An 18,277-nucleotide genomic window follows, 5' to 3' on the forward strand; every position below is an offset into this window, starting at 1 on the left:
TTATCTCCTTTGATTGTAAGCTTTTTGAGGTCAGAATTCTTGTTTGTGTTATCTTTATTCAATTCTAGAAATATTTGTTGAACAGTGTGTGTAGGTCTTGAGCTGGGCGCCTATATCTGTATATCATGTAATTCACCTAGCAGTCTTGTAAGAGAGTGTTATGTCCATATGGATCAGAAAATAGGCTTTAAGAACCGTTAAACTTATTTTATGATTAGACCACTAATAGGTGATGGATCTGAGCCTTCCTGTATCTCCAAAGTGGTGGCCCTGAGTCTTATATGTAATAAACATCATAATAAATAATAGTGAAATAAATGAATTACAAGCACATAGAGCTAATTACTCTTTGAGTTAGAATTCATGTTTTTGTGCCACTCTCAGATCTTGTCTGTTGTCTAAAGTGAGTCAAGGGGCCCAGCAATATTTCAAGCTTTTGGTATTTTAAGATAAATTACTCTTTTCTATCTTCTAAGTTTGAAAGTGCCTCTGTTTGGGATGTAAATAGATAAGGAAATTTAGGCACATTTTTTATTCCTTAGTACTCATTCCTTATGATACTAATGTGCTACACTTTGGGCTGCTGTGAAATATAAGATACTATTATATACTATATAAGATACTATGAAGTATAAGATAATATTCCATAACTGCATTGTTTGATTGAAAATGTTGCACAAGCAAGTAAATCAGAAGTGGTTTGATAGTTTTATATAAATAGCCAAGTTTATGAACTTAGAATTTCCTGGAGAAATCCCACCCATTTCATGTAATCTTTTCCTTTCACAAATTGATATATTGTATTTTTATTACCATTAGAGATTTTTAAAAGTGTGTTAAGATGTTGTCAAGTCAGACCAACATATTATACATGATTTTTACAACCCAGCCAGAACTACCTTACTAATTGTAAAGTCAGTCAGACATTCCTAGGAACTTCCTCACCTCCAGCACACACACATACACACACACAAACACATACATGGATCAGTAGTACTTTGACAGTTATTCTTGTAATGTTTTATTATATATTTTTGCACTTTGTTTCCTGAAAGCCATGCTAGTATTTCTTGTTAGGGGGCAGTAAAAATTTACATGAAAAAGAGTTTAAAAACATCTTAATATGATAATAGTTCTCTTTGGTTTTATAGTTTTTTTGATTTTGGTAACTGTAATATTGTAGAAATCATGGAGAGTTCAAATTACTTGAGCATCTGGCAGGTGAAACACATAGAAATCAAATGTACACATAGAAATAATAAACCATAGAGTTAATTTTGGAAGTAATGGGGTCCTAGGCATTCTTGCAAAATAAATAGAGGGGGAAGAGAACATTGGATAGTATTTAAAGCATGTGTAGGTGTTGTAGTTGTAGCAAGTTGGATATAGACAGGTGACAAAAAGAAAAACTCAAACCTCAAAGTATGATAAAGATAGGTTTTGGAGAGTTCTGTAGCAGATATAATTTGTAAAGTAATGTAGTTCTATAACATTTTAGTGCTCCCCCCCTCACCTCCTATGACAGATAATTTTTAAAAATTTTTTTCTGTTTTTAAAAATTGTAAAGTATACATAACAAAGTTTAACATGTTAATCATTTTTAAGTGTAAAATTAAGTGGCATTAAGTACATCCTTATTGTTACACAACCCCCTCCCTCCAGAATTTTTTATCTTCTCAAATTGAAACTCTGTACCAATTAAACAATAACTTCCCATCCCCCCCTCCCAATCTCTGGCCACCTTGTACTCCAGCTACCTCATAATAGTATAGTCATATAGTATTCGCCCTTTTGTGTCTGGCTTATTTCACTTAGCATAATGTCTTCAAGGTTCATCCGTGTTGTAGCATGTGCCAGAATTTACTAACTTTTTAAGGCTGAATAATATTCCATTGTATGTAAATGCCACATTTTGTTCATTCATCCACTAATGGACATTAGGGTTGTTTCCACCTTTTGGCTATTGTGAATAAAGGTGTTATGAAAAAAAAAAAAAAAAAGGTGTTATGAACATGGGTGTACAAATATCTGCTTGAGTTCCTGCTTTCAATTCTTTTGAGTTTATACTCAGAAGTAGGATTGCTGGATTGCATAGTAATTCTGTTTAATATTTTGAGTAACTGCTATATTGTTTTCCACAGCAGCTGCACCATTTTATGTTCCCATCTGCAATGCTTAAATGATCCAATTTCTTGACATCCCTCCCAACCCTTGTTATTTCATGTTTTTTGGATAATAATCATCCTAATAAGTGTGAAGTGGAATATCATTGTGGTTTTGATTTGCATTTCCCTAGTGCGTAGTGATGTTTAGCATCTTTTCATATGTTTACTGGCTGTTTGTATATCTTCTTTGGAGAAATGTGTATTTAAGTCCTTTGTCTATTTTAAATTTTGTTGTTGTTGTGTGAGTTTTTGATTTATTCTGGATATCAGTTCCTTATCTGATATATGATTTGCAAATATTTTTCACATTCCATTGGTTGCCTTTTCACTCTGTTGGTAGTGTCCTTTGATGCAAAAGCATTTTAAATTTTATTGAAGTTCAGTTTTACCTGTTTTTTTCTTTTGTTGCCTATGTTTTTGGTGTCATATCCAAGAAATTGCAAAATCCCAATGTCATGAAGCTTTTTCTCTATGTTTTCTTGCTGAAGTTTTATGGGTTTAGCTCTTTGGCTCTTAAATTTAGGTCTTTGATCCATTTTGAATTAATTTTTGTACATGGTTTAAGTCTTTTGCATATGGATATCCAGTTTTCCCACCACCATTTGTTGAAGAGAATCTCCTTCCCCTATTGAATGACCTTATCTCCCTCATCAAAAATCATTTAACCATATTTTTTTTCTTTATTTTATTTCTTTATTTCTTTATTCTATTAGTCTGTCTTAATGCCAGTACTGTTTTGACTACTGTAACTTTGTAGTAAGTTTGTAATCAAGAAGTATGAGCTTTTTTCAGGATTATTTTGACTATTCAGGGTCCCTTGAGATCCCATATGAATTTTAGGATGGATTTTTCTGTTTCTGCAAAAAGCATTCTTAGGATTTTGATAGGAATTGCATTGAATCTCTAGATCTGTTTGAGTAGTATTGCCATCTTAACAGTATTAAATCTTCCAACTCATGACCATGTGATGTCTTTTCATTTATTGGTGTCTAATTTCTTTTAGCAATCTTTTGTTGTTTTCATTGTATAGATCTTCTTCTTTGTGTAATTTTATCCCTAAGTATTTTATTCTTTTTTATTCTAGTATAAATGGAAGCTTATAACTTGCAGCTGCTTTTTGCTTAGCCTAGTTCTCAGCAGTGACTTAAGGGAATTCCTATACAGGTTTCTGGAGCTTCATTTCTGTACAGGCCTCTCTTTTTCAAAACTCTGCCCCAGAGCTTCCAGTTATTTCAGCCTGGCTTGAGCTGTGAGACATTTTCTCAACTCAGATCTCTGTGCTGTCTGTCTGCATTATGCCTCCAAGCAGAAAGGCGGAGTTCACCTGTTTGTTTGTTTTTTTCTCTTTCTCTTTGGGATTACAGTCCTGTGCTACTTCTTGCCCTATGTCTTAAAACAGTTGTTTCCTACATGTTGTCCAGATTACCAGTTGTAGAGGGAGATTAAGTCTTGTCTCTTACACAGTAATAGGATGGGAAGTAGAAATCCTGTAATATGCTTTTAATTATATACTGTGTATTGAGAGATGGTATTATTGGCAGCTTATGTGAACTTTTAAGGAAGTCATGGCATAAACTGAAATGACTTATTGCTCTTTGAATGGTCTTTTTCTTTAATCTAAATTAAAACTGGGGAAAGGACCCCTAGATAAGTTTATGCATTTGCTGTTTTTTCTTAAACTAGGTTAACATCTTAAATACAGCTTATCAAGAAATGTGATATTCATATACAGTTTAAATTGTTCTTTGATTAATTAACTGAATATTACTGTTGTCTTTAGTCTTAGTTTTTTTTATATAACTTATACAAAATATATAGTATTCCTTTTATAATGCAGGGACTCTAGAGTAGGTATAAGGTACATATGGTAATTTTTTAACTTATTTTTCACCATTTAAAATATTTTAAACGTAACATTTTCTATAACAATAATCATTAAAAATGCACAAAAAACTTCAGAGTCAAGAAGGTGTATTAAGTGACAACCAGTGCTTAACAGATATATGTTAACACCTCAAAGATAAAACAGATAGGAGGACTAGATGGGTGAAAAGATTCCTTATGGCATTTTTTTTTTAACATCTTCATTGGAGTATAATTGCTTTACAATGGTGTGTTAGTTTCTGCTTTATAACAAAAGGAATCAGCTATACATATACATCTATCCCAATATCTCTTCCCTCTTGAGTCTCCCTCCCTCCCACCCTCCCTATCCTACCCCTCTAGGTTGTCACAAAGCACCAAGCTGATCTCCCTGGGCTATGCGGCTGCTTACAACTAGCTATCGGTTTTACATTTGGTAGTGAATATATGTCCATGCCACGCTCTCACTTTGTTCCAGCTTACCCTTCCCCCTCCCTGTGTCCTCAAGTCCATTCTCTAGTAGGTCTGCATCATTATTCCCATCCTGCCCCTAGGTTCTTCATGACCATTTTTTTTCTTTATATTCCATATATATGTGTTAGCATATGGTATTTGTTTTTCTCTTTCTGACTTACTTCACTCTGTATGACAGACTCCTAGTCCATCCACCTCACTATAACTCAACAAATAACTCAATTTCATTTCTTTTTATGGCTGAGTAATATTCCATTGTGTATATGTGCCACATCTTCTTTATCCATACATCTGTCAGTGGACACTTAGGTTGCTTCCATGTCCTGGCTATTTTAAATAGAGCTGCAGTGAACATTGTGGTACATGACTCTTTTTGAATTATGCTTTTCTCAGGGTATATGTCCAGTAGTGGGATTGCTGGGTCGTATGGTTGTTCTATTTGTACTTTTTTAAGGAACCTCCATACTGTTCTTCATAGTGGCTGTATCAATTTACATTCTCACCAACAGTGCCAGAGGATTCCCTTTTCTCCACACCCTCTCCAGCATTTATTGTTTATAGATTTTAAGTGTCTGGCCTTACATTTAGGTCTTTAATCCATTTTGAATATATTTTTGTGTATGGTGTTAGGGAGTGTTCTAGTTTCATTCTTTTACATGTAGCTGTCCAGTTTTCCCAGCACCACTAATTGAAGAGACTGTCTTTTCCTCTGTATATTCTTACCTCCTTTATCAAGAATAAGGTGACCATATGTGTGCGGGTTTATCTCTGGGCTTTCTATCCTGTTCCATTGATGTATATTTCTGTTTTTGTGCCAGTACCATACTGTCTTGATTACTGCAGCTTTGTAGTATAGTCTGAAGTCAGGGAGTGTGATTCCTCCAGCTCCATTTTTCGTTCTCAAGGTTGTTATGGCTATTCGGGGTCTTTTGTGTTTCCATACAAATTGTGAAATGTTTTGTCCTAGTTCTGTGAAAAATGCCAGTGGTAGTTTGATAGGGATTGCATTGAATCTGTAGATTGCTTTGGGTAGTATAGTACCGTAGGATTTTATTGCTATAAACTTCCTTCTTAGAACGGCTTTTGCTGCATCCCATAGGTTTTGGGTCATCGTGTTTTCATTGTCGTTTGTTTATGGGGTTTTTTTTTCATGCGGTACGCGGGCCTCTCACTGTTGTGGCCTCTCCCGTTGCGGAGCACAGGCTCCAGATGCAAAGGCTCAGCGGCCATGGCTTACGGGCCCAGCCACTCCACGGCATGTGGGATCTTCCCGGACCGGGGCACGAACCTGTGTCCACTGCCTCGGCAGGCGGACTCTCAACCACTGTGCCACCAGGGAAGCCCTGGAAGCTTTTTTTTTTCAATTAAAGAACAATCTGTTGAATACTTCTTTTAAGTATACATTGATTTGCAAAACAAGACTTGTATTAAGGAAATTTTACTATAATTGAAATTATCCTCCATATTATAAACTGTAGCAGTCTGATCTCTTTAAATAGTTAGAAATCACTTTTATCAGTATTCCTATGAACTGTTTCTAGTTAACAGCACTTCTGACACCTAGTGTGGAGTTTTCTTTTCCACATCAAACAATTCTCCAGTTCTCTCCACTGGGATACAGGTGGATGTCCTAAAATTTAATTCAGTTCTGACATGGACTACCTGGATTTAGTACAGACCCCGTAAGTTAAGAACTCAGTCTCAGAAGACTGCCCCTCACTTCAGGTGCTAATTGAAAGTAGTAGGTCCTGATGTTATCCACTCTCTGTCCAACTTGGCTATAAATTAGGGGTTCTCAGGATCCCCTGCTCAGATTTGATAATTTGCTATAATGGCTCACAGAACTTAGGGAAGCACTTTACTTGCTATTACTGGTTTATTATAAATGATGTTATAAAAGATAAATAGCCAGATGAAGAGCTTAATAGGGCAAGATCGGGAAGGGTCCTGGACACAGGAGCTTCTGTCCCTGTGGACTTCGGTGTGTACCACCCTTCTGGCACATGGATGTATTCACCAGCCTGGAAGCTCCCTGAACCCCATCGTTTATGGGGTTTTAATGGAGGTTCATTACATAGTACCGCTTGATTTAATCACTGGCCATTGGTGATTGACTCAATCTCTAGCCCTCTAATCGCATGGTTGGTTTTTCCAGCTACCAGTCCCCACCCTGGAGCTTGCTAGGGGCCCATTAATAGTCACCTCATTAATATAAACTCAGGATGCTCAAAGGTGCTTATTATGAAGAACAAAATGTGCTCCTTAACCCTGTGATTCAGGAAATTTCAAGTGTTTTAGGGTCTCTGTTCCAGGAACTGGGGACAAAGACCAAATATGTATTTCTTATTATATAACAGTATCACAAATATGTTTTTTGCTAATAGATTTTTACGTCTAAAAATTTCATTTTGAAGATAATTTCCAGATAATATTTTTCTGTCAGATTATTGTTTTACTATGCATTAAAATGAAATTAATTAAAATGAACTTCTTGCTACCAAAGTTTATCATCTTTGTTGAGAGGTTTTAACTGTGTTTTCTTCTTATGGGAGCAACTTGGCAAATACTTCTGAAAATCATATCAATTTGGGTTTTGGAAAGGGGAAGTAAGGGGAGAGTCTTTGCCTAGTTATTGAAGTTAGGAATACGATAATTTATATAGTTTGAAATTAATAATAGAAGGCTTTTTTTCTATTTCCTATAAGAATCTACTAAAATGAGTAGATTCCTGGTGCATTATAAGTGTTGTTAAATATATTTTTAATGTATAATTTCTGTTTTACAACTCACTTTTCTCACAGAGCTTGTCAAAGCACAATAGAAGCAATATTGGAACCGAAGGTGGACCACCTCCTTTTGTGCCTTTTGGACAGGTAATGACTTTCATTTTGGCAGATGAATTTTAGTCAGCAAAAAATGTTTTTCATTTGTATTCAAGCTGTGTTTAGTTTTGTGCTGAACTGTTCACTCAGAGGTCATAGGAGTTATATGGAAATATATTAACTACAGGAAATCAATAATTGTGGGTTTTTTTCTCATTATTGTAATTAAAGTTTTTGTGTAGATTCTTTTCTCAAAAGCTGTTAATCCAGGACTTCCCTGGTGGCGCAGTGGTTGAGAGTCCGCCTGCCGATGCAGGGGACACGGGTTCGTGCCCCGGTCCAAGAAGATGTCACATGCCGTGGAGCAGCTGGGCCCATGAGCCATGGCCGCTGAGCCTGCGTGTCCGGAGCCTGTGCTCCGCAGTGGGAGAGGCCACAACAGTGAGAGGCCTGCGTACCGCAAAAAAAAAAAAAAAAAAAAAAGCTGTTAACCCAAAGATTGAAACAGTTAAGAGACACACCTGAAATGCAGCTTAAAATTAATATCAGATGGTGGTGGGGGCATTTTTTTTTGAGAGAGAAATGCAAAAGTAAGAAGACAAAAATATGCTATAATTTCTCACTTTGTTCATTAAAAACAAAAGAGGGAGAAAAAATAAAGTCAACAGAAAGATTGACAGGAGACAAAAGAGTGAGAACATGAGGCAGGGAAGGGCATCGATGCACTGTAGGAGAGCCTGCTGTCCCAGCTGCCCCTTCCGAGATTCTATTCTTCTGCCTTGATCCAAATGCCCATCTCAGTCAGGTACTTAATTTTATTTCCAGTTAGTACTTTCATTTTCAACTACAGCAGCCCTGATTCTTCTCTCACTTAAGCTAAAGGTTTTCCTTCTGTTTCCTAACTTTCAACCCCCTTGCTGCAAAATGTTACCTTGAGGTACCTCCTCAGCTGACCAATATCGTGTGTCTTCCTGGTTGTGCTAAGCCTCAAATTGCCTTTAAAACAATCTCCTCCAGCTTGTCCCTGCTTTATAACTGAAGAATCTGCGAATAATCCCTGTGGCTGCTTGCTCTTTGCCACATGATGCCACTAAAATTTAGCTCTTGGTAATCTGCCTTGCATTTGTGCTTTATTTTCCTTCAAGAGTGCTGGCTCAAAGTGAGGATGAGTTGGGGACACAACAGCTAGGAAACAGACTTATATCTCAATAACAATTTAAAAAAATTTGGTATGAAAAACAGATACCTAGTTGATCAGAAAATAAGTGGGCAGGATCAATTGACTGGCATCCTCTTCAAAACCCTTTTTGGAGGGTCTACTCAAAATTAAATAAGACATTCTTGCATCGTGGCTATTTTGAAAGTATTTAAAACATACGTCATTTTTTATTGTGATTTGGAACATGGGACAGTCAAGATAAAAGGAGGCATGATCTGTGCTGATGATATTCTTATTTCTATCAGTGAAAAACCCCAAGAATGAAAACAGAGTGTAAACATTTTAATAATTTATATTTGAAAATAACAAATGCTGTGTTTGTAAGAATTTTCTTTCCCCTTAAACATTCTGGTGATAATATTTCTTTCAAAAATTGCTCACAGAGACTTATGATTTAATTATTTTCAAGAATTTGAAGTGTGTTTATAGCTTTTTTTGTATTAGGAAGTATATTAAAAGTTATAGCTTAAATAATATTGTTTATGAAGTCCATTGTGAAAATTTGTTATTCAGCATCTTAGCCTTGAACATGGGTTAAAGACAGAATATGCTTGGCTGTGTGTTAGAGTCAGCTATTTTATATTTATATTATTGAAAATCAAAAATCTGTATATTTGTATAACACATTTATTTGAGAGCATATTTTTATTCCTCTTTAAAATTATCAAGTTGAAAAAGGTTCATTTTATAGGATTTTTGCTACTAGAATTAGAAGAGAGAACAGAATTCAGGACTTATTTTTAAACAATGATGGCTTCCTTAATTTGTCTTAAGAGACTAAAAACCTAAAACCTTGCAGCCTGATTAGGGGGAGGGAGTATGTTTTTAGCTTTCGGCTTATAAGATGAGAGACATCTTTCTATATGTTAAAATAACTATAAACCCTCATGGATATTGTGGCATAATGTGGAAATCAAGGGCTTAATAAAAAACTGAATTTACTTCTTGTGCAATAGTCTAGACTGTTTGAAATTTAACATTATTTTAAGTCATTATCCTAAAATGAAACTTAGATCTTTTAGTTTGATGTATGTTTTAAATATTGGGTTAGCCAACATGTTCATTCATAAGATGTTACAGAAAATCCCGAACGAACTTTTTGGCCAACCCAATATGTGCCCTGTTTTAGATTGCCTACATTTAGTGTAGCTTTCATTTAACAGTTACAATTACTTAAAAGTTACTTCAATTAGCTTTGTACCTTTATTTATTTATTTATTTTTTGCGGTACGCGGGCCTCTCACTGTTGTGGCCTCTCCCGTTGCGGAGCACAGGCTCCGGACGCGCAGGCTCAGCGGCCATGGCTCACGGGCCCAGCCGCTCCGCGGCATGTGGGATCTTCCCAGACCGGGGCACGAACCTGTATCCCCTGCATCGGCAGGCGGACTCCCAACCACTGCGCCACCAGGGAAGCCCTCTACCTTTATTTTTAAATCTATGGGAAATAATTGTATTTTTATGGGCTCTTAGCTGTTGTGGTACAAATATTTCTTTTGAAGACATTACTTTCTTATGAAAAACTTGCATCTCTTTTGGAACTACTGAAACAATTTATTTTTATTTATTATTGCCAGAAGTGTGTATCTCATGTCCAAGTGGATAGCAGAGAACTTGATCGAAGAAAGACATTACAAGTTACATTGCCTGTCAAACCTCCAAATGATAATGATGAATTTGAAAAGCAAAGGACTGCTGCTATTGCAGAAGTTGCAAAGAGCAAAGAAGTAAGAAACTAAATCATTATGAATTTGTCTTATTCCTTGCCATTATGTTCTATTTAGATTACTATGTTACTTCAATTAGCTTTGTACCTTTATTTATTTATTTTTTTTTTGCGGTACGCGGGCCTCTCACTGTTGTGGCCTCTCCCGTTGCGGAGCACAGGCTCCGGACGCGCAGGCTCAGCGGCCATGGCTCACGGGCCCAGCCGCTCCGCGGCATGTGGGATCTTCCCAGACCGGGGCACGAACCTGTATCCCCTGCATCGGCAGGCGGACTCCCAACCACTGCGCCACCAGGGAAGCCCTCTACCTTTATTTTTAAATCTATGGGAAATAATTGTATTTTTATGGGCTCTTAGCTGTTGTGGTACAAATATTTCTTTTGAAGACATTACTTTCTTATGAAAAACTTGCATCTCTTTTGGAACTACTGAAACAATTTATTTTTATTTATTATTGCCAGAAGTGTGTATCTCATGTCCAAGTGGATAGCAGAGAACTTGATCGAAGAAAGACATTACAAGTTACATTGCCTGTCAAACCTCCAAATGATAATGATGAATTTGAAAAGCAAAGGACTGCTGCTATTGCAGAAGTTGCAAAGAGCAAAGAAGTAAGAAACTAAATCATTATGAATTTGTCTTATTCCTTGCCATTATGTTCTATTTAGATTACTCACAATCATTATTGTCTTTTCACATAAAGTAACTAATTGAACAAACTTTTGACATTCTTTTTCCACATTCCATCAGTAGAAAATGCCCTGGTGCCTTTTGGAGTCTTATGGTTACATATTTTACTCATAAACATTCCTTTTCCAGTCTCCTTAACAATTCCATTAAGTTACCTTTGCTAGCAAACCACGCTTCTTTTCTCCCACTTTCTTTTCTTCTTAACAGTATACAAATGAACACAACTTTTTTTTTTTCTTTTTTTTTAATGGCAGAGGGTTTCCCATTATTAGTTGGGATAGATGATACTTTTTGAGGATAATTTTCCCCTATAATAGAAATTTTTGAGGAATTCAGGTAAACATTAGAGGGTAAATCAATGGCTCAGGATTAACATTTTTAACATTCTTAAATCTAATGTATAGTAAAAAATAATTTTTATCTTTGGATGATATGTGCATTTATACATACCCTCCTTTATCAAAAGGTTTTCTTTTCATTATTTGTAATTGCTTGCTTATTTGAAATAGGTGTTTTCTGTAGTTATTTATTGATTTTTAGATTTTGACAAGAAATTTTAGTTCATGAATTCGTTGCTTAGATAGATTTTTCTTAACCAGTGGTATTGAAATAGGTTTCTTTGTTCAGAACCAGTAATAAATCTTAGCTAACAGCTGTTTTCCTATTTAAATTCAAATTTTAAGTAGGAGACTTCTTGAATTTTGGTAGTTCTTCCTGCAGTGTCTTTCTGTCCTGTTTATGTAGGGGACAAGAGCACAAATTCTGGAATCAGGCAGACAGGAAACATGTCCTGCTGACAACCTTGGATAGGTTACTTAAGTTTTGTACCATATTTACTTTATCTATGAAACTGTGAGAATTAAAATTGCTAATCTTTAAAACATTTAGAATACTGCATGGCACAGATCATGATATAGTTACTGAACTCCAGTTCTGCAGCTTGTCACTCAAGAATCCAATGCTGAGAGTGTTGGGTTAAAGGAAAGATAGCTTTATTGAGGAAGCCAGGAATCCTGGGGAGAAGGTAGATGTATGTTCCAAAAAACCAACTCCCAACTCGCCAGTTTTGCTTGGAGATTATATAGGGGAAAGAGGAAAGGGCTACATGCTCATGGGGAGGGGGCTGTCTTCCATTTTCAGGATGTTTTTCTTGATCACATGATTCTAAGTAGCTAGCAAGTCTCGCTTGTGGTTGGAACATTAAGTCATAAATCTTTGATTAGCTGTTCCTGGAGAATAAGGAACAAGGGTGAGGCCTATAGAATAACTAATCTTCAGTCTCGATATACATCAACAGCTTTCTTCGTCCAACAAGCTAAGCTAAGTTAATGGTAAACTAGGGTAGAAGTCAGGCATAGTAAACATAAGATCACAGCCATATCCTAACTAAGAAATAGAGTTGGAATAATGCTGAGAAGCTGAGAGCCCCTAATTATAGTCTCACTGCCTCAGTTAAAATAGTCCTTTGCTAAAAGCCTTCAGTAAATGTGACTATTGCTATTCCTCAATGTTTTCTCTATTCTAAGACATTTAAAAATCATTTTTAATATTTCTGAAATTAATTCATTTTGCACAGTTTACATAAAATGCATTTCTTCTTTCCCAAAAAGCTGTTAAAATTATGGAGTTTCAGAAAAGGATATTGGGAGTATATCAGTTTCTTAATGATTATAGGAGAGTTGTTCTTTTGATTTACATTTTTCTCAGACAAACTTTCTTTCCAAAATCTTGTTTGATGTCTATTTTCTGGAAGATGGGAATCAGACAAGTTAGGAAATTACTGAAGTAATACAGGGGGAGAAAATTTTTTGGTAGCAATGGCAGCTGTGTAGGTGGTGCCAGATGCTGGTATTTTGAAAATACAGCCATCAGAGTTTCTGAGAGATTAAAGATGGAACTTGAGAGAAAAAGAGGTGTCATGAATGACTTCAAGGGTTTTGGCCTGAAAAATTGGCTGGTTAGAGTTGCTTACTTCGTACTGGAGAAGGCCAGGGTGGAACAGGGTGTTATTAATATAATTAGTATATTAATACTGAGGTACATCTTAGGCATCCATGTGGTAATGTTTAATAGGCAGTAATACAGAGAAGAGTGTAGCTGAAAGGTGAGTTTTGGATTGGATGTATGCATTTGAAAACAGTAGGCGTATGGATTATATTTAAAATCATGAGGTCAAATGAGATCACCAAGGGAATGAGAGCTGAAGGGAAGAGAAAAGGAGAAGGAATGAACCCTGTAGCATTTCAACCTTACCAGTTGAATGAAAGAAGTTGAACCAGCCAAGGTGTGACCAGTAAGACAGGATCAAAACAAGAGAATACAGAAATTATTTCATGGAGGATGATGTATTGAATTTATCAAAGACTGTTGAAAAGTCATGTAAGATGTGGCCTGAGAATTAATGTAGAGTTAGAGGAGTCATTCATTCTCTCCACATTCCTTTATCATTCATGTAGATGCTGGTAAGATAAAGTATAAGTGTGCAGATATCAGTGGGTGGGTTGATGTGGTAAAAATCTATGTAAGTTCTTTAGTGATTATTTCCATTTTTTCAGTGAGGAAGTAAGCATGGTCAAACAGGCACAATGAGGGAGAAGATGTTTGAGATTTGAGGAGTGAGGAGAACATGTAAAATAGTGGTTTTTATTATTTGTATTATTTGTCTACTTTCTTAGATTCTAGAATCCTATTACTGGATCATGAACATAATGTAACAGATTCCTAGATAGGTTTGGTGCCTTGCTAAAGAAGATTGGGAGGGTGAATGGGCTAAGAAAATGTAGTAAGATTGCAAGACAGCAAGGCCCACTTGGGGTTTATGGTGGTGGTGATGTCACAGATGCCTAATTCACATAATATGGACGGGATGGTGTGGCTCATACACGACAACATCAGTTACCTTATGGGTAATGTTTAAGTTGTGATGTTTCTAGATATTTGTATGTTTAGTGGGTAACAACTGTTTTAAAGTAGTGAAAAGCAATTCTGAAAATGCTATTTATCCTATTCCTTAATCCATAAAATGGAAAGAAAATAATAAGGAAATGCCTCCAGAAGATGGGACTATTTCACTGGCACCAAAATAAAAAGCACTTTTGGAGTTACATAATTTAAATTCCAGAAATATATTTAATTTGGAACAGGTCAGGATCCAGACTTTTCAGGTAACTATGTTCTAATATATTAAGCAAAACAGTAATATTGCCATCTGTTATGAGTGTTTACTATGTGCCAGTTATTGAACTCATCACTTCATGTTGATGATGTCACTTAATCCTCACAACATCCCAGTGAGGTAGGTGTTTTTGGGCCGTCCACGTGGCTTGTGGGATCTTAGTTCCCTGACCAGGGATCGAACCCCTGCCCCCTGCAGTGGAAGCGTGGAGTCCTAACCACTGTACCACAAGGGAATTCTCTCGTCCCTGTTTTAAAGATGAGAAACCCGAGGTTCACGGAGGGTAGAAGTTAAGTGACTTGCCTGAGGGCGGGAACTAGGAAGTGGCTCAGTACAGATTTAGTCCCAGCCTTGTGTAGCTCTTAAGCCTGTATTCTTACCTGTACTACATTGTCTCCCAATCTAATAAACTTTGTATCACATTAATATAAACTCACATTTTTCCTTGTGGTTATGTAAGCAATGGCTATCAAGACATTCCAAAGCTATTTATTTTCTTTTTTTGCTGGAATTGCAGAAACCAGAAACTGAATGAATCCAGTAATGGGTCTTTGGTCTTTGAAGATGTAGTTTTAATTTTGATTTGAATTAAACTTAAATATTGTGGTGTATCAACTACCTAATAGAGGTATTTAATATGTTGTCCATTGATGCTTATCTCACATCATTTTTCTATTTTTCAGGTTCTATTTCTTTACATTTTCATCTGATTCAAAATAATTTCCCAGTCTCATATAAATGTATATCTAGGATGTTTTCTTATTGTAATCATTTTAAGATACATTAAAAAATATTGATAATTATATCTAATAAAAATCAAGTCTTGGCTTCTGCTTTTATTAGCTCTTAGAAAACTATAAAGATATTATATAACCAGATATTTAATTTAATATTGTACAAATAACTGCGGAATGCTTTTCAGTCATGAATTTGTATCTTTCCTAACCGATGTTTATGTTCTAGTCTTTCCACTGTAGTTTTGACAAAACAAAAATGAGATCAAATTTAAATTTAATTACACATATAATTATTCAAATAAGTCAGACAAAATAAGAAATATGGACTTTAAAGCTTTTATACATAGTTGGTAAGATATAGCATATGTGGTAATTAATTTAAATAATAAATTAGTAATGAGACTTTTAATCCCATGTTAAAATTTGTATTATTTGTCTGCTTTCTTACATTCTAGAATCCTGAACATAGAATCATGAACATAATGTAAGATTCCTAGATAGGTTTGGTGCCTTGCTAAAGAAAGCCTTGCCATGTAGCTGGATTTGTAACTCAGGTCTCATGATATCAATCAAGTATTTTACCCTAGAATAATTTTTGACACCTAATCTCCATAATACTTGTACTATTTTCTTTTCTTTTATATTGTTGTCTACCTAAGTTTATTCTGATGATTTGCCTTGGAGATTTAAAGATTATAATCATGTAATTTTTTTAATTGCCTCACCTGGACTTGTGAGATTATGACTAGTAGATATTTAGAAAGAATTAGTTAACATTTCATTTTTTTCCTGTAAAACATAATTAAGAAACTTAACTACTTCAGATTTTAGTCATAGCTTAGCCTTTAGAGCTTTTTAAAATGTTATTTATTTACATTTCTTTTATCTTTCTGTTATCTGAAGACCAAGACATTTGGAGGAGGTGGTGGTGGTGCTAGAAGTAATCTCAACATGAGTGCTGCTGGCAGCCGAAATAGGGAGATTTTACAGAAAGAAAAGTCAAACAAATCAGAGGGAAAACATGAAGGTGTCTATAGAGAACTGGTAAGACTGAAGAACCAACCACAAACTTTATGTCTTTTTTTCTTTAATAGCCTTGGATTTTTAAATTCTTTCTCAGAACCACCACTGGCTTTTTGAGTATATTATAAATAGGTGTCATAACTCTAAGAAGGCTTTCATTAAGGAGTCCAGTTAATAATTTCCAGTTATTCCATGGAAAATTTGGATTGGTTGAAAAATAATTTACTTAAGTAAAATTTACATTTTACTTAACTTTCTAATGTCTGAATGATGTCTTTTAGAATGGATTGATAAAAAGTCATCAAATTAAACAGAAAATGCTCAATAGAAATTATATTCTAAAAGATGATGCATCAGAACCATACAGTTATGGGCCGTTCCCTACCTTCCCCACATCTTTTCTCAAATTTTGTCTAAAGTGATCTTGTTTTGTTGTGTTCTTTAGGAAAAATATATTGAAATGGAAAATGTATATTATAGACTCAATTGCAAAATATTCCTGGATTTTTGAGATAATGGGAGGAGTCAGAGATATTTCTGGTATGCTACAGTGTCCTCAGATATAAGGGAACTGACAGGAATTCATTTTCCCCTGCCTTTAAAGGTTAAATGACTTTGGGTGATTTTGTCTGTAGAGTGCTAAGACTAGCTTAAATAATGGGGTTTCATCACCCCATATAACAAGAAATTTGGAGATAGATGGTTACAAAGATTGGTAAATTCAGCAGTATAACAGTGTTGGAGCTCTGGTGAGCATCTCTCTAGTTTCTTGGTTTTCTTCTCTGGGTTACAGGATTCTCTGTGTGTTAAATCTTCTTGCAAAAAGTTCAAAGGCAAGAAGGAAAGGGGACATTTATCTGGGTGTGGATCTGTTTTATCAGATAAAAAAATAATTTTGGAAATCTCCAGTAAATTCCGTCTATGGTTCATTTACTAGAACTAGGTCACATGCCCACTCCTAAATCAATCACTAGCCAAGGAGAATAGGTTTATAACAGAGCCAGACTATCTTTTCCTTGAATACATGATCATCTCTTTCTTTAAAAAAAAAAAAAAGTCAGTTTTCAGGTTTGAGTGGATACAGCAAGTTGAAAACTACACAGTCTCTAACTCAAGAAGCTCTTAAACTTGAGTGAATTGAGAACCCTCATCTGGGGATGTCTTGCCATAGAACACCAAAGACCAGCAGTTTGGGATTGTTGTGAGGAGTAAAAACATATGAAGGGAGTGATATCACAAAGATGGCAGAATGGAAAGCTCCAGAAATTGGGCTGTCCACCAAAACAACTCTTAAGCTGACAAACATTGTCTGAAGCAACTATTTTACAACTCTGGAGTCAAGGCAAACTCTTGCAGCATACAGAGTGGTGATTAATGAAGAAAGAGGCTGGTCATTGGCTGACCAGGGAGATAATGGAACAAAGACTCCAGTGATCACATATCACAAGGAATAAAATCCTTACAAAAGAAAATCTGGAAAAGCTGCTAAACAAACTTACAGCTGCAGTCTTCATTAAGTAACAACAGCAGTCCCTGAGGAGGAGGGAGAATCTGATTTCCAAAATTACCATCAATACAGTATTCAGAATTTTAAGTTCTCAACAGAAAATTACAAAGCATACCATAAAACAGGAAAGTATGATCCACTCATAGGAAAAAAAAGAAATTGAAAGGAACTATCCCTGAAGAAGCTCAGGCATTGGGCTTACTAAACAAGAACTTAAATTAACTGTCTTAGAAATGCTCAGAGGTGTGAAGGAACCATTGACAAAGAGCTAAAAGAAATCAGGAGAACAATATATGAACAAGTAGGGAATATCAATAAAGATAAATTATAAAAATAAACAAAATAGAAATTCTGGAACTGGAAAGTACAGTAGTGGAAATAAAAAAATTCATTAGTCAGGTTCAACATCAGACTAGAGCAGGCAGAAGAAAGAATCAGTGAACTTTAATATAGGGCAATTGAAATTACCCAGTCTAAGATGCAGAAAGAGAAAAAAATGAAGAAAAATAGAGCCTAAGGGACCTATGAGGTACCATCAAATGTACCAACATACACATTATGTTGTGTATGTTCTCTTCCCAATAGAAGAGAAAAAGGTACAGAAAAAATATTTGAAGAACTAATGCCCCCAAATTCCCAAATTTGATGAAATCTACAAATCTAAGAAGCTTAGTGAACTCCAATAGGATAAACTCAGAGACGCACCAAGACACGTAATCAAGTTGTTGGAAGCTACAGACAGGAAATCTTGAAAGCAGTGAGAGAGAAGCAACTCATCAAATACAAGGGATCCTCAATAAATAAATGGCCAATTTTTCATCAGAAAGTATGGAGGCAAGGAAGCAGTGGGGTGATATATTAAAAGTACGGAAAGAAAAA

General features: G+C 35.5%; 1 protein-coding gene across 1 annotated transcript in view; it reads left to right on the forward strand.

Annotated features, from left to right (window-relative positions):
- Nucleotides 1-18,277, forward strand: part of TDRD3 (tudor domain containing 3) — a 161,334-nt gene that overhangs the window by 78,011 nt on the left and 65,046 nt on the right. Inside the window, exons 6-8 of the mRNA XM_024767216.1 lie at nt 7,304-7,375; nt 10,118-10,267; nt 15,772-15,912. Of these exons, the coding sequence (XP_024622984.1) occupies nt 7,304-7,375; nt 10,118-10,267; nt 15,772-15,912 (363 nt within the window). The remainder of the gene's footprint in view (nt 1-7,303; nt 7,376-10,117; nt 10,268-15,771; nt 15,913-18,277) is intronic.

The sequence above is a fragment of the Neophocaena asiaeorientalis genome, unplaced genomic scaffold, assembly GCF_003031525.2.
Source record: "Neophocaena asiaeorientalis asiaeorientalis breed wild unplaced genomic scaffold, Neophocaena_asiaeorientalis_V1.1 scaffold127, whole genome shotgun sequence".
Lineage (NCBI taxonomy): Eukaryota > Metazoa > Chordata > Mammalia > Artiodactyla > Phocoenidae > Neophocaena > Neophocaena asiaeorientalis.